General features: G+C 36.2%; 2 protein-coding genes across 2 annotated transcripts in view; one reads left to right on the forward strand and one right to left on the reverse strand.

Annotated features, from left to right (window-relative positions):
* The window catches only part of DNAH8 (dynein axonemal heavy chain 8), a 126,046-nt gene extending 110,972 nt beyond the window's left edge, over nucleotides 1–15,074 (reverse strand). The window contains exons 1-10 of the mRNA XM_088052644.1: nucleotides 14,914–15,074; nucleotides 11,652–11,851; nucleotides 10,873–11,007; nucleotides 7,971–8,055; nucleotides 6,960–7,108; nucleotides 5,457–5,646; nucleotides 4,939–5,102; nucleotides 3,780–3,956; nucleotides 3,294–3,407; nucleotides 766–873 (exon numbers count right to left, since the gene is read on the reverse strand). Coding sequence (XP_087908770.1) covers nucleotides 766–873; nucleotides 3,294–3,407; nucleotides 3,780–3,956; nucleotides 4,939–5,102; nucleotides 5,457–5,646; nucleotides 6,960–7,108; nucleotides 7,971–8,055; nucleotides 10,873–11,007; nucleotides 11,652–11,843 — 1,314 coding nt within the window. The 5' untranslated portion in view covers nucleotides 11,844–11,851; nucleotides 14,914–15,074. The remainder of the gene's footprint in view (nucleotides 1–765; nucleotides 874–3,293; nucleotides 3,408–3,779; nucleotides 3,957–4,938; nucleotides 5,103–5,456; nucleotides 5,647–6,959; nucleotides 7,109–7,970; nucleotides 8,056–10,872; nucleotides 11,008–11,651; nucleotides 11,852–14,913) is intronic.
* Nucleotides 15,075–15,278: 204 nt separating this feature from the next.
* On the forward strand, nucleotides 15,279–22,798 carry GLO1 (glyoxalase I). The gene is made up of 6 exons (XM_005533238.3): nucleotides 15,279–15,393; nucleotides 16,345–16,427; nucleotides 17,637–17,777; nucleotides 18,572–18,639; nucleotides 19,537–19,626; nucleotides 21,534–22,798. The coding sequence occupies exons 1-6, from the start codon at nucleotides 15,313–15,315 to the stop codon at nucleotides 21,620–21,622; spliced, it is 552 nt and encodes a 183-aa protein (XP_005533295.1). The 5' UTR covers nucleotides 15,279–15,312; the 3' UTR covers nucleotides 21,623–22,798.
* The last annotated feature ends 1,292 nt before the right edge of the window (nucleotides 22,799–24,090 follow it).

Raw genomic sequence — 24,090 nt, forward strand, 5'->3', positions numbered from 1 at the left:
AAAACAGCCACAGCCATGAATAGATACAGATTCAAAAGAGCACATACTTCTTAATGTCCTAGTTCAAACTGAAATGTAACAACATTTTATGCTGAACCCTGCAGTGTAAGGGAACAAAAAATGTGTGTCTGTGTAATGACTGTCTACTGTGAATTTCCCCTGAATGCTTACTGCACGTGTGTGGTTTAGTAATGAAGGATTCCTTTACTATAAAACCATTATGCAAACCATCTTTGCATGCAGTGAATACCTGCATTCTGCAAAAGACATTGGTATAAACACATAGCCAGTCTTAATTTTCTCCTTAAGGAGGTAAAGTTTATGATCTGAAATTCAATTAACTTTTCCAGTATGACTTGCTCCAGAAAACAGAAACCTTTTATCTTTCACACTTTTTTGGAGGAACAGTCTAGTCAAATTGACAGCCATCTGCCATTAGGTCTTCAAGGCTGAGAATAAAAGAGCCTTTATGGATTCTGTGATTTAGGAAACAACTGATCAGATTAATTCAGATCAGGAGATTAATCAAAAATATAAAAAAATTAACAGTGAGGAACCAAGAACAAACAAAGGTCCCTTCAGAAGAGAAGTCTGTAATCCAAGTTTAATCCTCTCATCATCAACAGAGTTCTCTTCCTTTCCCATGCAGAACCCCACTATTTACTATCACTTTTAAACAAATATTCTACTGATTTAAGCAAAATTAATTTTTCTCATGAAAAGTCACACATTTTTTGTAATTATGATTTTGTTTAATATACTTACCTTTATAAGCAATGATGTAATTCTCTCAGAAGTATTGTAATATTTTGAAACACGGTGAACCATTTGTACAGCCTTTATCAAGTTTGGTATTCCCTGTGTCATTAATACCTCAAAGCAGAGTTTCAAGAAAAAATTTACTTCCTTTTCCTAGTAAAAGTATTTCCATTCTATTGACAACTTCTAAATTATATATTTCCCTAAGTCACATGAATCAGTCTTTAAAATGTCATGGCAGAAGTTTTCTTACGAAAAAAGACTAAGCATGCTCAATAAGATTTCAAACATCAACCAACAAGAACAATAAATGGCTAAGTTTGATCATTGACTAAGAAATCAGATTAAAGATGTTACAAGACAAAATAACTGTAATATCTCATTTTGATGAACAAAACTGAACACTGTTTCAAAATGTAAAAGTTGCATTTTTTGGTGCAATAAAATGCATTTTTCTGACAGCAATTTTCTGGGATGGATGCTTTTGTTTTCCTTCAGGTAAGGCTGCTAATGTACTTTCATTGTGTTCATATAGTGTTTCGTTCAGACACTTCAGAAAACTCATAAAATAATTGTCACAATGTTAGTTTCATTAACAAATGCCCGATTCTTTTCAGCGTTACAGCAAACATCTAAAGCTTTCATACATTTTGTGAAATCTATGTTCATGTTGTTAAAATCATACTGTAGCATTACAAGTACTCAGTAGCTCAAACACTTCCAAAGTATTTTGGTGGGGGAAAAACCCAAACAAAAGCAAAAGAAAAGGTAAAACATTATAATTCATTAACATTATCAGGGACTTGTAGAAGTTGTAATTCAGAACATCAAGAAAGTAATTTTGGCAGTAACCCCTCAATGGAGAAGCCAAGCTCCTGTAATTAACTTTGAGTTGTAAACCCAAACTCATACTGTGAATAGACATAGAAGGCATTTGCATTTAGCAAGAGCATGAAATAAATGCTATATAGCATAAAAACAACCATTTAGGTCCATATTGTTCATCACCAACACCACCCCTGAAACAGAATCAGGGGATTCTGAGTATATAGGTTTTCTTTTTCAATCCTTCATGAAAAAACCCTGAATACTGAACTGTGTAGAAATGTCTCTGACTCAAAGCCTCGAGTTAAATGTTCAGTTTGAATTTTCATACATATATCTACTTCATCACAAATGTCACTGTGTGATACTGCATACACTAAATGCCATATTTTATGCACACACCAAATACCATCATAAATCCACATGTATTCCATTCCTTATTCACTAATATATAAAGGAGTTGTTCATACCAGATACTAAATGCAACTCTACATAGAATTAATGTCTGTTTAAAGCAGGATATATTTAACATGGAATTCATTGTTTTTAAGTTGAATATCATAGAAAATCCTACCTAAATTAACTTGATCTCAGGAACATAATTAAACAGAAATTCATATGCATCCAATTATTCCAGACTAAATAAAGAACTCTAACTATCTTGTATTAGTAAAATTATGAACTCTTCAATGGGTTTGCACCCACTAATGTCTGTCTTTATTTTTAATACTAAGAATTTTTTCTTCATAACACCTATGAAGTAGTTCATCATTATGGCCTGGTACCTGGCACCCTCTAGTGATACCTTGAAGAGCTGAAGCTAAACCGCTTAGTGACACTGGTTATCATACTTGCCTCTCATACTATTCCATGCAATATGAGCCCTATGTCATATATTATCCAAGTCTTTTGGCTTGCCCTTAGTTACAACTTTGTAGTAGGATCCTAAGCTGCCAGAGATTCAAAAGAAATGCAGCACTTTCTGACAGAGGGAAGGATGCATATAGGACCAAAATGTGAAGGATTCAAAAACAAAGGAGAATGAGCACTATTTTTCTAGGGTATTTACTCCTTTCACCCTATTCTGCAACAAGCATTAGGAAAATACACCTGTTATAATAATTCATAGTTATTTTACCAAATAACTAATATCTTGAACTAGGACTGAATGGTGTACAACCAGTTGTCTAAATTCTGACTAGCAGGTAGTCTATCTGCAAAAAGAAATAGGTAATACTGTATCCTATACTAAAAAAAAATGTTTTTCCCACTTAGGACCTCATAAAGTTTCATTATTTTCTATAAAACTAAAATTTTGGTACTTCAGTTACAGTTAAGTGATCATTGACAAATATGGAATTTCCAGGGGAAGACATATTTGGAAATTTTTGTATTATAAAATATGTAGCTGGTTTAATTGCTCTTAAAAATAATACCAGCAGTAGGACTGATGTATTAGACAATCATATGTATTTATGCTTATTTACTAAATACATATTTCAAAATACTATGTTTTATGAAATATATAATAAAATAATACTTCAACATTTAGCTTGATAAGCTTTTAGAAAAAAATCAAGAAAATTAGAAATAGAAATTAGAAAAAATTAATTTTAAGTAAAAAGAAGGAAGGAAAAAATTATTTTGCTTTAGGATTTTCTATGTAAATACCTAAACTGTGCATAAAGAATGATGAAAGGCATACTTACAACATCAGTTGTATAAAGTGGCTGACAAACTTTTTCAAGTGTGCCTAGGTATTTCACATTATCCTTTGATTCATTTGCTGCATCTGTGATTTTGCCATCTAATTCTTGCCATGTCTAGTGGGAAAAGAGTACTGTGAAAAACTTCATATGCAGTGAACTGTTTCTTTGACTTGCACTCACTTGCCAGAAGTAAACTTTGGTAAATTTATTTTTAAGAGGTATTGTCAAAGCGGGCAGTAAAAATTAATTTATTGCATTTATTACACATATAATGTATTTTATGCTCATTTTTTGTTGTTTTCCTAAAATGTCTTGTTCTTTGTCTGGATACATTCAGCACACCAGCAACATCTCTAAATTTTCCTCTTTTAATTCTCCTTGGCAAATCTCTTTTAGATGAAATAAAAAAACCCAAAAACTAAAAAACAAAAAACCCAATAACCCTTATAGTAAACAAACAGCATAAAAAATAAAAAAAATAATTACCTTTAGTATTTTAGAGTGTGCAACCTTCAGAACATTAATAACAGCTTTACAGTTTTGTCCTTTGACCTGTTCGATAATAAAGTTCAATTTAGCAGATGTGTATTTCCAGTTCTCCAGTTCCATCAATGGACCTGAATCCTTAGCTTCTCTCCTTAACTGTTTGCTCTCAATCAGAACCTGCAACCCCGTAGGAAAAAAAAAAAAAAAAAAAGATTAATCTAATGTCTGCTACAGTGAATAGATAAGTCATTATAGAGAAGAAATGCTATTGAGGAAACCCACTTAAAAAGGAACAAGCTTGCAGTTAGTGACACATGAAAATGGTTCACATTTGGAAAACCTTTCTATGTCTGAATTACACTTTATCATATTCTTAAACTGAAATTAAGGCAATTAATGCATACATTAAACATGCTGTCATACACTGGGTGAATATCAGCATATACAGGTAAGTCTTTAACCAGAATCTATGGATTGAAATGCACCAAATGTAATTTCATTTGTCTGGAACTTCAAGAATTAGTTCAATAAAAGTATTATATATCAGTCATAAAATTATCCATTTGTATGTTGACAAATGTTCAGACAGCTCTTTTTACATTTCTTTTACATTTTTATTCTTGTGAGCTAAACACATTAAATATAGTATGCCTTATAAGTAGAGTATGTCCCTGCCTACACAGATTCATATTTTGACGAATACTTCTGTCTTTTTCATACATGTCTCAGACACTAATATCTTGGAAAACTGAGACCTTACCATGCAAGACTTACACAGGTAAAAACATGCCCTGCTGGACCTGATCAAAACTTTTTAAGAGCAGTATTTCCCACCACAAGTGGCAGCAGAAACTTAACAGAATGTACAGTTACGTATGCTCTATATGCTTATGTGGCCCTCACCAGTGTTATTAGTCCTGCAACCCTCCATTCTCTTCTTACTATTTGTGTATTAAGTGTTCAGAAACTCTTATTCTTGCTAGACTGTAAATTCCTAGGCATAAGGACTATCAACTTCACTTGTGCATAGAAGCAGAGCATTTCTCTTAATTTGGGTGGAGAAGCAGCTGAAGCCTTTGGCTAACTTCAGGCAAGTCTCACATATAATTTATAAATATCTATATTCATGCTGAATTGATGTGTTAAAACAACGACTTACATGTTCAATTTGTCTACACCATATCATAAGTACTTCCTCTAGCTGGTGAACTGTGTCATAGTTGTCAGCAGCTGCAGTTATTTTATCAAAGGTCTGAAGTTCAGAAAAGTTAATGTAATCTATTTTTTTCAACTCAACTGTTCCTTCAATGCATGCTGCAGCACCTGAGAAAAGTACAATTACAATATAGAACCAATTAATACTTTAAAATAAATTTCCACCAGTCAAAGCAATTTAAACTTGAAAATATACATCTGCAGTCAGTGTTGTTTCGATATAATACCAATTTACTGTGTTCCCATAAAGCAGAAACATATGATTTTAAACGCAGTGATAAAAAAGCAACCTGTCACTATTTTCTTAAGAAAATAATCCACCCATGTATATATTATGCAAGTAATTGATAATTTTATTTTTCCATGCAGAATGTGAAAAGTTCCTTATCCGTGCACTATGGCCTTTAAATAGAAATCCTTAAGCAGAATTCCTCTAGTTTGTTTCCTAAATGCAATGCTTACCTCCTAAAAATGAAATGTATTTCTTAATTGTTTCCACAAAATTCTGCTTATCTTTTGTATCCTCTTTGGACTGACCTAAGTTACCCCAATTACTTGTTGCAAGGATAGCAGGGAGAAAAACTTTTTCTATTACATCTTTAACACCACGCAAGACTCCATCAGTGGCATCCAGAACACCAAAGGAAATTTCCTGCAGTGTAAAAATATAATTGTTATCAGATCAGTAACTTACACTAGAAACAGTATTATATGTTCAATTTATTTTTATAAGAGCGCTCAAATAAGCCAAACAAAACTTTAAGGAGAGAAAATCACTACAAAAGACACCTACAGTGTATCCCTAGGATCGTACTTTCAATAAAAAAGGGAAGTCAATAATTATTTAATATAGTTTTAAAAAGCTGTCCTCTTATGCTTTTGTTACATCAGTTATTTATCTATCATACAGAGTTTGGAAATTTTGAAATGGTAGAAAAATGTCCTCTCCCATTAATTAGGTACTAATTAATGAATTGCAAGTAGCAAAAAACTCTCAGAATTTCCTTATCTGAAATTATATTAGAAGCAATTATCTGACTAAATATACATCATTGCTAATCAAGTTAAATTTTTCCCTACTCTCCAAAACAAAACTTTACAAGGTCTAACTATTTCTAATATTCCAGTATTTTTAATATCCTTAAAATAAGCAAGTAATAACATACACAAGTGTAACAAACTTCCTACAACATAAATTTCCTTTCCCTCCCCTTTCAGCATTTGGAATTAATTGGGAAAGTATCTGATGGAAAAGTAATATTTATGACCGACACTGAGGCCCTTGATAAAGACAGACCTTGTATCTTGCTTCTTACAGTGTTTTTTCTCTTTCACCTCCTTAACTCAAAAGGAATGGAATATTTTAATATGAAATATAAAGCATGTAAACTAATAACGGATTTTCTGTCTGAAGAATTTGAAATAATACTAATTACAAGTTACATATGTAAAACTATTAGTTATCAATAACAGTCCATTAAGCACTGTCCAAATACAAAGACATGTAGCGATGGACAATAATGAAGCCCATACTTATATAAGAATATGTAAAACAGAAAATCTCATGCCACATAATTAACACAGGGTAAATATGTATATTGTATTTTATTTATCAAAACATGTAAACCAGAAAGGTACATGTAAACTTTTTGTCTCCTGGTATTTGCAATAAAGTCTTTTCAGTGTTTTCTTGTAGTTTAGAGATTTTGATCACAATTAAAATATACTTAGTGGCTTTAATCTCTTGAAAAATGTCAAGGAGAATGACAAATTAATGTTAATTTCTTTAACAAAAATCCTGTAAGATATTCACAAGTATTGCTGAAGCAATACAGTTATTTGTTGTTTATTCAAAATGAGAGCAAAGTAGTTACCAGTAACTTTTGTTACATGACAACAGTGAAAAAAATAATGAAACAAGAAGTATCTGCTTTAAAGCTTTTAGTTTTTAAAATTTATGAGTACCTCATGTATAGCTTCTTCATTTATGGACGTGTCATTCTTATAGCGAATGAAATATAAGCATAGTCCTTCTATCTTGTCTGGTGTCCTCTCCACATAAAACTGCAAAATTTTACTTCCTTTTTCAACACCTGGAATTACCCGTCCACACTCTGAAAAGGAATTTCATAGGTATGACTCTTTTTAAAAATGAGGGTATTATAAAATGCTTAAAATCAACATAAAGAAATAAAATTTAACATAAATTTAATTTTATTAAAATTAACAAAATTTAACATTTAAAATAATTTATTTGCTTCTTTTGTCAGAGAACAAAAACCAGCATAATTTTAACTATAATTAATCACACTATTAGAAAACTACACCAAACGTATAACATGTATCTTACAAACCTATTTGGGTGCACTGTAATGCACTGAAAAGGGAATTTTCTCAGGCCCACAGTTCTGAAACAATTTGCTGATGACTAAGGTACTTTATTTTCATTTATCCTACTAAAAATGATGTCAGGTCTAAGTGAGAAAATAGAGACTATTAGATGGGCCCAGGTCCTCTGTGGATATATTCCTATGCATTTTGATAGCTCAATATAAATCAGTAACAGAATTATATTTGCAGTAATTAGTGAATCATTAGGGATTTCTACATTCTAATTATCATGCATGTGAAACCTGAAAAATTTAAAATATTTATAATAAATTCAAATTCAAAGACAAGTTTTACAAAAGTGCTTTTGAATGAACCGTGGACAAAACTCACATATGAAAAAGTCACAACTAATTCAGGATAACACTTTATAGTCTTTCTTACAGGAATCGCAAAATTGAGATTTTTTTTTTTCCTAAACAATTTGACTTGAAGTAAGCATTTAAAACATGAATTTTCAGACCTCAGAGCAAAAGGCTGCAAAATTCTGAACAAGCAAAAGCAGATTTTATTCTGAGAAACCTCAAACAAAATGAACAACAGAATGCACTGTTACATGTGCCTGTATTATTATTGCTAAACATTTACCTATTCCTCGTGGATCTCCTTCTTGATAGAAAATTTTCAATGATTTTCTTCCTCCCTTGTCAAAAAAGGAATCAAAGGCATCAAACTGTTGAATCAAAGAGTGAATACATGTTACTTAAAATATTTTTATTTGCTTTTACGACATGCAAAAGTAATTTGATCATGCTACTGTTTAAAGTTTTGTTGGCAAGCAATGTTTATCCTCAAATATTGTGAGAATATAGGAAGTGTCGAACTGAAGGATTCAGCCATGGTAGTGAAATATCCCGTTTCCTCCTCATCAAAATAAAAGGTCAGAAATGTAGCAAGCATGTGTTGAGAGGCATCACCTGTTCAAGGACAAAGGATACACTTCTAGTTGTGGTATATTTCTTATGAGCATGTTTTTTTCCCCCAAAAATAAACAAATATTAAAGCTGAATCAGAACAGTGATGGGAAAATGAGTGACACCCAAGTGGACATAATTTAAAGCCACTCTTGTGAGAAGACAACATTGCATGAAAATAAAAGAAGTAATAGCAAGCCAGCTCTAGAAGTGCATTTCACTTTTGTTAAGAGCACTAGCGAATAACAAGGGTAAAACAGAAAAATACATTCAAAAACCCACCCCCAAAATAGTGAAAAAAAAATTGTTAAAGTGCTGAAAGCACAGTGAAAGAAAGCAGGAAAAAATTCACTGCTACAAAAAGCATTCCAGCTTGTGAGGCAGAGGACAAACAGTAACTTTGGGGTTTGTATGATTCTACACAGAAGGTAAGATGTGAGCTGTCCCCACAGCTAATGATTCTGCAAAGAGCTGCTGTTTCAAGTCCATGTGGTTCTCACACCCAGTGTTTTAATATATATGCACGCTAAAACACTTTGAAGGGCAAAACCTAACTCATGGATACCAAAGACATACATATATGGGAATTTATTAAATAACAATTTGTTGAGGAACAATGCTGATGCAGTCCCAACAGCCTAAACTGCTTATAAATAAACTAAAATTTGGAGCACAAAAATTTTTCAGATGGTCGTGGTAACAGCCAAAAAACCCCCAAGCCAACTCAAACAAAAATAAACAAACAGAAAAACCCATATACAAAAAAAACAACTCACAAGAACCCAAAATTTCTCAATTTCTCAAGTGTTGGGGCTAGTCAAACTTGGTGTAGAACAGCAGTTTCACATAAAATCAGAATGATTTAAAACTATATATCATTTAGCAAATGTATAAAAGTGATAATACTTAGCACACCTCTATGCTGTGTAAGCAGAAAAAAAAAACACAAATGAGGCTAAGTACATTTTATGACATAAAAATATCAATAAACAAACAAAACACAAACAAATTTGGATTAAGGCTAAATTTAGCTTCTAACTGTAGAATTGAAGTTCTAAGAATTGATTTGTTTTATCAAAGGAGACATCTGGCAGAGTTTAAATGCCAAGTCAAATCTGTCTTAACAGACAAAAATAACATCAATCAGATGTAACAACAGTCAATAACAACAATGCAATCAGAGAAGTCAAGACATATCTTTTCACAACAGCCATACTGAGTTTTGATAATCTACTAAAAGTACAGTATAACTGTTTTCTTCTGTTTGTTTAATCATTTTGAAACATCATGAAAGACAATATGTCCTGGGGTGACTTTATGATACTGGTATCCCCAATCGTCTGGTTTATGTTATATATTAAGTTCTGCACCTTTAAGACTGGCTTTGAGAGCAAGAGAGGGGGAAGAAGAAGCGCGCAGTTTGTGTTAAGGAAAAACATCACTCCCACACATCCCGCTCTTGGACGGTGGTGTCTGCAGCACGGACAGACAGCGGGACAGAGCTTCTCTCTGGCTTTTAGTTAGTTCTAGCTAGCTGAGGCAGAGGAGTTCCCTGGACCTTTGTTTGTTTTTTCCCAATTTTCTTGGATCTGTGCAAGCCTGCTCTGGACTGAACACCCAGCCAAACCCCGGGAGCTCACGCCTGTGGCCCACCGGGGCCTGGGCCTCAGCACTTTCCAGCGCCGGAGGGACTGATAAGAACCTGAGCGAGCCGAGCTACACCACATGAAAAGGACTTTTTTTTTCCTCCTAGATTTGCCATCCCATCGAACAGCAAGAGGTTTTATTATTTAATATTACTCAATTTCTGTTAAATAAACAGCTTTTTCCACTTCTCTCTAAGGAATTTTTTCTTTTCCCGGACCAGTTAGTGGGGAGGGGCATTTCCCTGGGGAAATCCCCATTTGGAGTTTTCCTTCCTAATTTGCCCTAAACTAAGACACAATACTAAACACACAAAAATAATGAAAGCTTTCAGAAGTTCCACAGGTTTGAGATCTATACAGCCTACAAACGCATTTAAACCAATCTTTTAAACATCCAAACATAAATAAAGCATTCGAAACTGAAATTTCTTAGTGGGTCTTTCAAACATTTTCATAGCATTTAAATGGTGCAAGTTTAATCTTTCTTCCTATTACTAACATGCTAATTTTCAAAATGCTCCCGTAAGTTAGGCATTTTTGCAGAATCTTCAAAACTTCAGTGAGAACTTGTCTAACAAACAAAAGAGATTGTAATTAGAACATAATAAAGTCAGGCTGAGATGGATTAAACTGTTTAGAACTGGTAGATATGAAAAGAAATCCATTGGTCAAAATAACAGCATTATTTATATTTACCTTGAGGTAAGAAAGATGAAAAAGCCACAATCAAAAATCTTGGGGATATTTACAAATCTCCTAGGAAACTTAGCTGTAAGATTTAGTCAGGTATCCTTTTTGAATGTGTGCCTTAGATATCACATTTTCTGGCAGAAACAATCAGAAAGATTGATAACACTTCCTATCCAAGGGGTAATCTGCTACATATTTTAACCAGTAATTTAAATCAACAGGCATACAGAACAGACTCACCGAAGGGACATCCAATATCATTTCTTCTACATCTTGTAAGTCTAGGCCTACCCTGGCACTGAGAACTTCAAATATATATTTATATGAAGTATTAACTTTTGCTCTTCGATCTTCTCTTGCTTTTTCGTATTGAATCTAAAACATTAAACAAGACTTTCAAGCTAAAAATACACAAAGTAATCACAACAATGACCTTCTACTTAACTTGCAACTAATGCTGAAATCTACTGTCTTGTATTTACGGCTGCAAAATGCCCCAATCTTTAAAAATACCTAAATTTTCAGAGGCTGACAGAAGAACAAATTGGTAAGTATTATTATGAGACGCAAAGTTAAATCTGAGGATATGTCAAGGAAAACCAAACATTAAGAATAGCAGAGTTAGATTTTAAGATTTTAATGTGACATTAACTGGTTTCCTTGTTCACAATCAAAATTTCAGTTTACTAAATTAGTACAGAAAGGTTAAAACATCCATTTAAAATAAAGAATTTAGGGTGGATAAATATTTGCAGGAACTAAGCTGAGTACAGCTTTGCTACAATGTAAATTATTTTGTTAATAAATAATTTATTTAGTTAATCGCCTGCTTCCAACCTCTATTACTTTAAAATTTTTAAATATTACAAACATGGAAAAAAAGACTCATTTTGCGCTAGAAATAATTTAGTAAAAGAAGTGAGTCTAAACGAAAATAAAACAAATAAATAAAAAAATTAAACTAATAATTAATATAAACTGAATTTAATAATCTGATGAAAGAACCAGAAACTTATAACCTTTCTTGCTTTGAAACTTTGCACACTTGGAACTCCACTAGGGCGGTAAAACTTAGACAAACTTTGACTTCCAAAAGAACGAGACCCTTGCGAAGAGGAAAGGCTCGCTATTCGTTGAGCAGGTTGAGAAGATCTGGCTACATCTTCTCCAGTGGCTGAACCTTTTTTAGCATTTTTTGGTACTCCTGCCATTCTAAAATCTGAAATTTGAAAAGAGAAGATTAGGTTTATAACAATCCAGACATTTCAAGTCTACCTTTTCCAGAAGACAGAAGCATCACAAAACTATCTTTCCAGGTGTATAAATGCAATAGTCTCATCAAGTCCTCTTCCAGTTCTTAGAATGCCAGACATTTATATATGTTTTTATGATAGGTTACAAATGTCAAGACAAAGATTGAGGCATTTTTTAAAGACTATTTTTCATACACATGCATTTTGTGAAGTGAATGCCTCTCTATATAAAAAATATGTTTTAAAATATAAATAATTTCAGTGCGTATCGGATTGCTGAGAAGTAGAAATGGTTTCAAATACAAATTACTTATTTAAATTTTAGTTTCTAAAATATATACCCAAATTCAGCAACTGAGCTTACAAAAAAATGCACATACACAGGAATTGCTAATCTGCTCAGTGTACCATTACAAAAAGGATCAAGACAACTATCAAGAATTCCTTAGCAGTTCATATGAGGCCTAGAGGCAGCCTACCACTGCTGTAAAATTGTTATATACCCTCTTAGATACTATTACCTGATTTGGGAAATAAAAAATCAAAGTTGAGGCTGACATAAAAGCAACATCTGGTAGTACAACACTAGCTCCTTATTTTTACCTGTGTAAAAGGTGACAAATTTGCAATGCTCTATGGTTTTAGGCATGCAATCACCTGCTAAACATACCACCAAGGAAACCAAGAAACAAATTTAGGAAAACCACCAAAAAAAAAAAAAAAAAAAAAAAGAAAGACATTTAAATTAATTACATTTATTTCTTTTTCTTCATGTTTCTTTGACTGGCCTGGTCATCTACAAAGTTATCAGTGGTACTTTCCTCCTTGATTATTCCACTCAAGTGGAATAGGTTGGATGCTAATTTCTTTGCCTTTTAACTGGTTCATTTTAGCTAATACTTTCACCTAAAGCACAAGATGAGAGAGGTGGGGTTCTCGCAGCTTTCTTTAAAAAAACCCCAAAGATTGCATTGTATCCTGGCATTGTCCTTGGTCCTCCAAAATCTATACTCAACATACCTGGTGGCTCAGGTGAGATTCTTACACTTTTCAAAAACCTGTATGAGCTCCATTTGCCCCCCTCTCCCAGCTGGAATAAAAACCACGTTTTTATGTCAGAAACTCCTTTCTTTCTCACCAGGATGCTCCAAACCTTCTCTACAGGACCTGTTCATTCATGGAAAATAGGTCTGGCTTCCACCATGCATCATCTTAGGAGAGCTGAAGGAGGAAAAAAGATAGGGAAGAAGTGGAAGATTCCCGATCACTAAACATTGGGAATACAGCCTTTCGGCTCTCTTCTGAAAATTTGAGCTGCCTTAGCCTGCACTTCAGCTTTGTCAGAGAGATGCATGCGAAGATCCTCACCGACCTGGCTAGAACTGTGTCTCCCCACAGGGTGGGCAGCGTGGCGCGGTCCCCCGACAGCGCAGCGCCCATGGGCACTCACCTCGCCTGGCGGAGCGAGTGGTCCAGCCCCGCCGTGGGCAGACTCCTCCCGGTTCGGCGGAGAGACCGGGGCTGGGGCCGGTAACCGGGAGCCCGTAACCGCTGCGGGGCGGGCTCGGGGCGGCGGCTCCAACGCCCGCCCAAGAGCCGCGGGCGCGGGTCTCAGAGCGTCGGGCGGCCCCTAGAACGGCCGGGCAAAATTCGACCCCACAAAATTAGAACCGTCATTCCACCGTAAAGATCTCGTGTACCTGGGAACCTCCTGCCCGGGCGGTTGGCGTGGTTAAATGTGCCTTGAGTTACTTGAGTAACGCAGACTGAGTTCTGTGCTGCAAAAGTGCTTTGCTCTCGATTATAAGACGTGTGGAGTTTTAATTCTTTTTTCCCATACAATGTATTCAATCCTGGTTTTCATTCTGCGTTTTTGAGAAAAATATTATCCTTCATTCTTAGGCCTGGAATTATATTTCTATGCTAAAGGATAGTGTGTAACTCCAGAGGGTGAAGAGACGACTGAAAGGAGGCCTACCACTGTGCATAAATATCTAAGGGCCAGGGTGGAGAGGTGGGAAGGGAGTGCCAAGACGATGTTTCTAGGCGCTTCCCTGTGGTGCCAAGCAATAGGATAAGGGATAAAAGGCAGAAGGTGATGGACAGGAACTTCCTCCTGAATATGAAGAAGTTCTTAATGTGAGGGTGACTGAATCCTGGAACAGATTGCCCAGAGATTGTGGAGTGTCCCTCACTGGAGATATTCAAAAACCATCTGGACACAATCCATGTACTCTGGAATAACACTGCATGACAGGGAGATTGGAACAGATCCACTGTGGTCCCTTCCAATCTGCCCAGTTATATGATTCTTTGACAAATGCTACTTGAAATCTTTTCCTAGCACCTGGAGGAAAAAGCAGAAATCAACCTATGTCAATTCTAAACCAAGGCTGCCATGAGGATGATAACAAGGCAAGACCAGGATTCCCAAACAGCCCAACACTGCCAGGACTTACAAAAGCAGCACCATTCCAGTAGAGCAGGATTATCAGTAGTGTCTACTCTGGCACTGGTGTGTTACCCTCGGCCTCCCAGTGGCAGCTGGAGGGATGCATTGTCAGCAATTGACAGGGAAGTCACCGTAGGGGATCCTCACTTTCATGACATGCTTCAGCTAAGTAATGCCATGGTCAGGGAAGCTCCTTCCCTTTGGTCCTTATGTTGTCCTGAACAAGGGCTCGTTACCTGTGCAGCATCAATTCATACACTGAGGCAAGATATTTCTATTTCTTATTCTAGTTTGCTCCAAGTAGAGAGCTGGGTGGTAACACACAGAGTGCTGGCTCCCCAATAATCAAAACTTGTACTTATAAATTCCAACAAACAAAGGCATCAGCATTCATTGGTTACAAATTACATAACGTTGCTATTAATTAGTGCTCAATCCTGTAATTGCTAGTTATATCTCTCACTTCTAATGATAGTTAGTCCATAGGTACAATTCTTCCTTCCATTTGAGTCTTGGGTCTATTTTGAATAGGTGGTCAATGAGTCAGTGATCATGATTGCCAATTGCTGGGATTACCTTTTTCCCACTTACTGCTCAGTTTTGCTGACTTCACTCTTGGTGGCTCTCATCCAGAGAGCCTATTCATTTTTGGATTGCCTTCTTTTTTTCCTTAAAACAGAAGATAGCCAAGCAGACGACACTCACAATGTAGTCGCTTAACCATAACTGTGCAGATATAGCTACTGACTAACAGAAAAACAAAAATTGAAAAGATTGATTCAGAGCTTGAGGGGCTCGCTATGCGTCAGGGATGAACTGGCAGACCTCGATCCGATCCCACACTTTCGCAGCGCTACTCGAGCGCCTTTGAGAGGGAGAGGCCCGGCCGCTGCTGGGGTGGGATGGGGCGGGGCGCAGCGCCGACTTCCCGCCTCCTCCTCTCCCTCCTCCTGCCCTCCACCGTTCAATGCCAACATGGCGGCCCCCGTGGAACTCAGCGGGCTGACGGACGAGGCAGCCTACGACGCCTGCTCGGAGCCGGATGCTAGCACTAAGGTGGGGTGGGTGGGGGTGACGGGAGCGCCCCGGGGCTGGGCTCCTGCTCCTTCCTGGTCCTCTCACGGCGCCTCACAGGGCGGACGTGCGGGGCATGGGGACAGGCATGGGGCCGGGTCAGGTCCCGGCAGGGCAGCGAAGTGTTTCCGGGCACGACTGTCAGGCAGCCCGGCAGGTTTCGGCGTCGTGGCGAGGGGTGGGCAGGCTGGACCGGGTCGAGACACTCCCTGTGAACCCCTGAGCCCCCCGGGGCACACTCGGCCGGGCCCGCACCTGTCCTGGCTCTGAGCGAGCGCTCCGGGGCGCTTTAGCCAGTCCCTCCCAGGCGGCACAAAAAACCCCGTCAAAACGCCCCAATCTTTTTCACCTTTTATTAGAAGAACATTGTAATTGGTTTTTTTTCCCCGTTACCCCTGTCAATTATTCTGCCACTCACTTTTTATCCACTCGGTCGTTCACAAGGCTGTTGGTATATAGTTACTCTGGGGCTTGAAGAAAATATCCTTACAGAGTTGCAGGCTGGTTTTGCTGCCAAGATACAGTCAAGCTTGACAGAAGCTCAATACTTGTGCCATGAAGTAATAATGAGCTCAGGAATCTAGGACGCTCAATATTGAATATTCATGTGTCTGTTGTGCTTGTGTGTGAAGTTGGCCATGTATGTTACAGCCTAAAAAAAGAGTAATAAATGTAAGGATATCCTTTTTTGATAATACATATTGAATTATGCCACTCATGTGTTTTATTTGTTTTAAATATTACATTACAAAGATTTATTTAATAAATTTGTACTTGTAGAATTAGGACAAAAGGTTTTATTTACACTTAATGTAGTTCTCTTTGTTACTTCTCAACCTTCTAGTTTTACATTCTTTACTAACTGGCATCTTTGTTAATACCCTTAATTCAATTCTGGCTGATGTATAAAGAATAAACCTCTTTTTCCCTCAGGATTTCATGTTTCAGCAGACAATGTTAAGAGTAAAGGATCCTAAGAAGTCATTGGATTTCTATACAAGGGTACTTGGAATGACGTGAGTAGAATTTGTATGCCATGTTAAGTTTGGGCTTTTCTCCTGTTCTTCTGAAAATAATTATATTTTTGGATGTAATTATACTAAGTGGTCTAACGACATAAACAATGCTGGCCCATCAGTTGATGCTCAGTTGAGCAATCTGGCAGTAAGCTGCAGATGCCTGAGCTCAAATGAACTAATATTTGCCTTGACTAGAAATTCCTTTTTTTCTTAAATAGGTCATTAATTATCAGTACAACTTGCTTACTTCCTCCTCACTGAGCCTGCAGCTAACTGGTTGCTTACTTTTATGACTCTGCTTATAGTAAGAAGTCATTGTTAAAAATCTTGAAATTAAATTTTCTGCTAGTTCTCAGAGGTGGCTTATGATTACCTTCAATCACATGAGAACAAGGCAATAAAGGGTGAAGACAAGGTCTAAGCTCAGTCTTTTGGAGGAGGCTTTTGGGAGGCAGATGCTCTGCAGCAGCCAAACACATTCATGCTGTGGCTTTTTGTGCATTCTTGGCATTTGAGTTATTTCAAAACAAAATACTATGTTTTTAAGCATCTTGAGATGTGTTCAGACTAAAGTAAAATAAATTACTTCCACTGTAGTGAAAATGTGTGAAAATAAAAATTAAATTTCTTGTAAAAAAAGAAATTAGATTATTTTGCATGCCTGCTTGTTCCAGTTAAATGTCCTACATAAAAACATATGTCTCATGTATTTTTAATTGATTTGTCACATCTGAAAGGGATTTTGTCATTATAGCTAGCTATTGAAACTGTAACTGTACTTCATCTAAAGGTATGTTTGCTGTGTTCTCAAACTTTGGTGCCAGTGAGCTCTCCAGAATGAGTAAGATTCAAAGTAGATATTTTTATTCCTTGGTGAAATTTTAAATTGGTTAAAGATTTTCATGTGAAAACACAGTCAAGTATCAGTGTGAAAACCTGAAGATGCAAGCCTTTGTACTGACTTTTCTATTCAGTTACTGGTAATTTGGTGTCTAAACATCCAATTTTTTTAAATTTTGTAGGTTTGTAATGTGTTCTGGAGTGTTTTTATTTGATAGTTTAAAATGTAGCTATTTCAAGGTGTGGATTATAGAAAAGCAAAAATTAATGGAAATAATTCTTCCATAGGGGAAGCATCTTGGTTTATTTGCAAGCTACCTGACTACCCTTTTAACTTACTATTTCAAAATAATTGTTGCCATTTAGACTGCTTCAAAAATTTGACTTTCCTACTATGAAGTTCTCACTCTATTTCCTGGGGTATGAAGATAAAAACAATATCCCAAAAGAGAAAGCTGAGAGAACAACTTGGACCTTCTCTAGAAAAGCTACACTTGAACTGACACAGTAAGTGTTTATGTAAAGAGAGATGACACTTAGCTAACAGTGATTAAACAGTATTGGATAAGTGTAAACCCCATTAATTGAATAAAAGTTTTAATGATTACTGTGGATACATCTTCACTGTCATACATCCTTAAAATATATCTGAGATTGTATACTTGGAAAGGTTAATCTTCCTCTTTCAGAGCTGTTTCAAACTGCTAGGTGAACATTTATATGAAACAGTACTTGCTGTATTTTATATGCATGCCATCTGGGTAAGTAACTTAGGGAAACCCAGCGTGGCTAGACCTTTATTTGGCTCCCCAAAGCATCCTAATAATGGGAGCTATTGCTTTTGGAATTTAATCTAAAGGGGTATTAAGTCAAAGTACATGCTTCCTGTAAACAGGACAATTTAGTAATGTGACTGATCATTATAATTGTGCAGAAATCTCCCAAATGCTGTCTTAGTTAACTCCAGGGCTTGCTACCCTCACTTGTTGTTCCTCAGGGATGGCAGATACACTGACTTGTGCAGCAAAATCTTTCTGATCTCACTGAGACAGGAGTGTTTCTGACACATTCAAATGTAAACCATAAATAATAGTGAAGGAAGGTGAACATGACTGGATTAGCCCCAACACCGTCCCTGGAGACCATGACTGGGGAAGATCTTTGTGTTTAATGAATGCAGCCAACAGCTGAAATTCTCTGTTTTTTTAGGAGAAACAACTTACCCTCCCCCAAAGAAACTGAACATTTAGTATTTGTTAATTTTAATGCTTTTCTTCAATATGTAATAATTCTTCTTACAGCAACTGGGGCACTGAAAATGATGACAGTCAGTCTTATCACAATGGCAATTCAGATCCCCGAGGATTTGGTAGGTCTTTAGTCTTGTGTTTATAGTTTCTAAGCTTTGAAATAAAATGTACTAACTCTTGGAAAGAAGGGAACTTGCCTTTCGCCCTTTATCTCTCTTCTTTCAACATGTATACTGTGAGAGATGATGAAAATAAATGAGCCAATGTGTTTTAGAATAATGAGCTATAGTTAAACTCTTTATCAAGAATCTAATACTTTGGTGAGCAGACACATGCTAATTGTAACAACTGAGTGAAGAACATCAGTTGTGCCTGTGTATTATATTATCATGATGTTACAACTGATTTAATTTTGGATTTCTGCTGTATAATCCACTGTTACTGATTTTCAGGTGCAAGAACAATTCTTCTTTTCTGTAGCACTGAGGATATTATTTATGTGGCTTGATTTGATACTCTGAGTGCTTGTAAGGTCACTGCTGTGAAATAAGTTTCACACTCAGTCCAGCCACTTGACATTTAAAGCTCCTGAACTGATTTGTAAACTCAGTCCTTGTGTTGCACTAGTGTCAGCCTCTGCAAAAACAGCATTAACAATAAACTCCATGTACTGTTAAACAGCAAATACAACAAAATCCTGTTATGGAGCTGTGCTTCAAGGAAGAAACTACCAATATAACAGTTTGATTGAAAATCTTGTTTTTTTCTAAATAAAGCTCTTGTCTAAACAGCATAAGATACTTCAACTCAAATTTTTGTATTTAAAAGGCATTAGCAAAAGACAGCTCTTTGAAGAAGAGTAATGTTAATACCCAAAACGCTCTTGTTTCTGGAATGTTTTCTTAAATATAGTCATAGCTTATGTGAATTACAGTGTGAAATACTGAACAAACTTTTTTCACAGAACCCTCAGCAATGCTTAAAATGCACTTCACTCTTTTTACCTTCTTGCACAGGACACATTGGAATTGCTGTTCCTGATGTCTATAAAACTTGTAAGAGGCTTGAAGAGCTGGGAGTGAAATTTGTGAAGAAACCAGATGATGGTAAGTCTTGATCAGAAATGCAAGTAATTTTTTTTTCCTTGGTTTTAATATAACCTGTCTAGGAGATCTTCCTGTAAAGCTGTGTAATGTGTTGCTAGGAATTGCCACTGCTTAGAGGTTTCCAGAACCAGTTACCCCTGCACCCCCTTATAGAGTGGGCAAACTAGCAATAGATCCATCCCACTAACAATAGTTCATCAGTCTGCTGTGTGCCTTCTGTAAGCAGCCTGACCTTCAGTAAAATTCACATTCTCTGTTGATGTCATAGTTTACATGTCATGTATACATGCCTGCCTAGAGTTGTTACAGAATTTACTGTAACATGGATCAAATTCACATGGCACATCTGCATGGTTCTTGTCTTAGGAAAATAAGTCAGAAAACATAATAGTTCCCACCCATTTAAACTGAGTCATTCTTGACTTTTCTGGCTATTTTCATGTAAATCCACCTAACACCTACTATACAACCTACTAGTTACTGTATTTTTAACTATTCTGTTCAGCTTTGGTAGGAATAGCCCCATTAGTCTGTATGATAATTGACTTGCATAATGTATAGCACAAATGTCTAGAGAGTATATAAGCAAAGAATTTCTATGTGAAAATATCCCAAAATGCAGAAGTGGTGACAAGTCTTGCATTTTTCAGTTGGATTCTCTTTCATAAAAAGAAATCTCTCATGAGATTTTTAGGACTGATGCATTCAAAAACAGACATGTAATACTAGTAATTGGAAAGAGATTTTAACTGATTTTCATCTTATTCACTGTGTTCTCAGCTGAAGCAAAATAAGAAATGTAGCTGAAAACTTAACGTGATTCTTTGAATTAAGAATAGATCTTTTTATTTCTAGCATTTTAGAGTTTCTGAGCCTTTTTTAATTTGCCCATTTGTTAAGCCCTGAGAGAGGCTTGAAATGAGAGTTGCTGACTTAGAGCTATGCAGTAGTAGGAATGAAAGTACATAGAAGAACAAGCTTAGACTATAAATGGAGGGAATCACAAAAAAAACCTCCTGAAACAGACAAGGGGCAGGGGCAGAGCAAAAGCTCTTCTTTAAAATTCAGAAACAAAATTCGTGCAGCAAATTCCAAGGAGGAGAAGGAAGCTTTGGGCTTTACATTATTTGCAGAGCAGTCTGGGAGATCATGCATGGGGTTTGTTTTCCTACCTTACTGATCAAACATCTGTTTTCTCAGTTGTTTTTGTGACTAGAATATATTAAGAGCTAGGCTGGTTCTGTTACAGTAAATAACTTAATGGAGCAACTATAACTACAAGTATGTGGTTAACACTTTAAAGGTAGCATGTTAAGCTGTGCTATCCTGATCTACTGTTGAAACAAATTCTTGGGGATCCTGATTTAATGAGTAATATGTTTTCCAACAGTAAAATTTATAACAATCATGTCCTACATTTCTCTGCTTAATGAAGTGATGCAGAAGTGTACTGTAAACCATGACAGGGTAAAAATGTTAGGGTAAAATTTCAGTGTAGACTCAGGAATGATGGAAGATGAACAGAGCAGAGAAACACAGAATTTTAAACCAGCAAAGCTAGTTCAAGAAAATATATCAAAACATCCCTAGAGCACAAAATATTTTTCTGAATTTTGAGAACGAACACTTACAGGGGCACATGCAAGAAACTTCAGTCAACAAAAGATGGAATTCCGAAGTGACTTTTTAACTACAGCTTTATTGAGAGTAGGATTGACAGTTTTGCATACAAAGACCTTATGATGATTAAAAACTAATCTGGATGTTTCTAGAATTATCCATCTGAATTTGAACTAGTTCTAATGCAAAAGGAAAAATATTTTTCTAAGTAGTTATATTTGACATTTAGAACCACTCATGTTGTCTTAATTTTATCTTTTCTTTTTTTTATTTTTTTTTTCTAATAGGTAAAATGAAAGGACTTGCATTTGTTCAGGATCCTGATGGCTACTGGATTGAAATTTTGAATCCTAACCACATGGTGACTCTCACTTAGTTCTACTGAAGTGTATTGTCTAAGAGAGGCCCACTTTCAGATTCCTGGTGAAAATCTGTAACAGTGTTTGTGAAATCTGGTTAATAGAGAGGAATCAGTCATGTTCAGAGTCTCCTCCAAAACTATCCCCTGGGACCTCACTTGGATTCCTCTTTTCTTGTCCTGTGATGCCACTGCAAATTGTTTCCAGTTAGTAATACTCAATTGTTTTCTGGAAGAGCACTTAAACAGATTCTCTTCTTGAACATTCATTATGTTACTATTTCAATAAACAGTGTCAAAAGGTATGTGACCAGAAACTCACTGCATCTCACACTGATTAGATTTAAACTAATAACAACAAATCCTGTGTTACAACTAATGATCATCAATGAGGAGGTGAAAAGAAACTTCAGTGTATTTTTTTATGAAGTCAAAAGATCCTGAGGACTTCATGTCCTGTGTTCTATACTAGAAAATAAAATGTCTGGATAATTTTGACAGGAGTAGCAGCATGCTTACAAAAGTCATAATCTTTCTTAGATTATTCCAAGCAAAACTCTTTTAAGGAGCAGCCCTCAACAATCTTGCAAAAAGAAATTTTATAGAGGCAATAAATCTGTACAGCAGAAAGAACTCAGTCTTTCAGCTCAGCTTCTGACTGCTGACTGAGAGCCAAGAGAAGAGGTCTCATAGCTCTTAACTCACAGTGACCCTTGTCGCTTTCAGCACTAGAAAGAACTTGCTCATAATTTTTGTTTAAGTAGAAGCCTGGGGCTATATTTAACTTAAATGCCCTGTATATTCTGTCTTAGGAAATTAATGAAAAGGAGTATCTGAAGCAACATTTTACTACTACTAGAGATCTAATCTGCCCGCATAAAAAAAAGTTATGGTATGTACCTGCAAGCAGCAGGAAAACATGTAGCATTTCCATGTGTTACATAGATTACTTGATTTTATGCAGTTTCTCATGTTGTAAACAGTGCAAATGATAAGTTTTTAAATCCCTTTTTTCTTCAAACAAGGAAAGAAAAATCCTCTGCCTTGTCTTACTCTGGTTTGACTAGCATCTAACTTTTTCAGTTATGTGGCTGTCGAATAATGTGTAGTGTAACCAAAGGCTAACAAATAGTGTAACGGTATTGCAGTTCACTTCTCAATAAAGCATTGGTGAAAACTACAAAAAAATTTAAAGCACCTGTTGCTTTGTTGCTCATTGTTGAATTCTAGATGACTGAAAGGCTTGCTGTTTTGCTTTGAGGATTCTGTTTTGGATCATTGTACTCAGAAGTGAAATTTCCAATGGTCCTTTCCTGCAGACTCTTCATAGACCTCACTGGTACACCTCTTGTCTGTCTCCTGGACAGTCTTGGGAACCCAATTGCTGGGTGCTGGCCTGTGCCAAAGGGAGCTGGTCACATGAAAACTGGGTGAGGTGTGATTCTACTGAGAGATGGACAGCTATTCACGAGTCTTCACAGAAGTAAGAGTGAACACCGTTTATTTCTATCTTTAGCACACCTTTTACAGGGTCTGCGGGCTAAGCAAGTTACTATTGGCTAATATACACAGGTTTACATTTTTTCTCCTGTACACAAGGATATTGTTTTGCTTTATTCTCTCTCTTGCAGGAAAGTTTCAAGGACTTTAGGCTTTAATATCACGACTTATTCCAGAGGCTGGTTTGTGCAGACAGGCCTTTCACGCCCACCTTCTGTTAAAATATCACCTACAATTCCCCCTTTCTCTTTTTGGACAAACCAGGCTTTGGATGTGACTCATTCTACATTTTTGCGAAGACAAGATAACATACAACTTAAAAGCATCATTTCAATTAACACTATAAGTAAAATCCGTCTCCCTTCTAGCACAAGAGATTTCAACCATCCAGTGATAGATACTTCAGCTGGCGACCTAACTTCTAATGGGGTCACTATCTTCTTTCAGGGCATGTAACCTATCTTGTAGTTGTTGTAGTTGCTTATGGATGGAAACTGAATGATCAGTAAGATTCAAGCAGCACATGCCTTCAAACGCCTCACAACCATGTCTTTGTGCCAAGAGCAAAAAGTCAATTGCAGCTTGATGTTGTAATACTCCATGATGTACGCTACTCACATCAGCGGAAAGTTCACTTAACATTGTGGATGTTAAGTTCAATTCTTTCTTAGTCTAACAAGTGAGCCTTTTTAGAGTTGCTAAGCCTTTAGCAGCAGCTGCTCCTGGAATAAAGAAGGAGGCTGCCTATATTATATCACGATTCCAAAAGTCTGGGTTTCTGACATCATTACATTGTAATTCATTTAGGCTTTGCTTTGACCATTTGATATATTTTATTTTTTTTATTTTATCAGCTACATTTAGCAATTGGTGTAAACTTGGATGGAACAAAGTAAGTTTCCCAAGATAACAGGATCTCTATGTGGATTAGCAGGAATTCCATTCCGTGCTCTATCTCCACAGATTAGGAATATAGAACTAGGTAA

This window comes from Pseudopodoces humilis, chromosome 3 (assembly GCF_049639895.1).
Source record: "Pseudopodoces humilis isolate 2021_Gansu_Grassland_sample_001 chromosome 3, ASM4963989v1, whole genome shotgun sequence".
Classification (NCBI taxonomy): domain Eukaryota; kingdom Metazoa; phylum Chordata; class Aves; order Passeriformes; family Paridae; genus Pseudopodoces; species Pseudopodoces humilis.

Excerpts from the sequence above, each read along its gene's own strand:
- GLO1 (XM_005533238.3), top strand. The coding sequence starts at position 15,313 with ATGGCGGCCCCCGTGGAACTCAGCGGGCTGACGGACGAGGCAGCCTAC. Across the intron at positions 17,778-18,571 it reads GCTACACTTGAACTGACACA|CAACTGGGGCACTGAAAATG; the intron begins GTAAGTGTTTAT and ends TTCTTCTTACAG. Across the intron at positions 18,640-19,536 it reads TTCAGATCCCCGAGGATTTG|GACACATTGGAATTGCTGTT; the intron begins GTAGGTCTTTAG and ends CTTCTTGCACAG.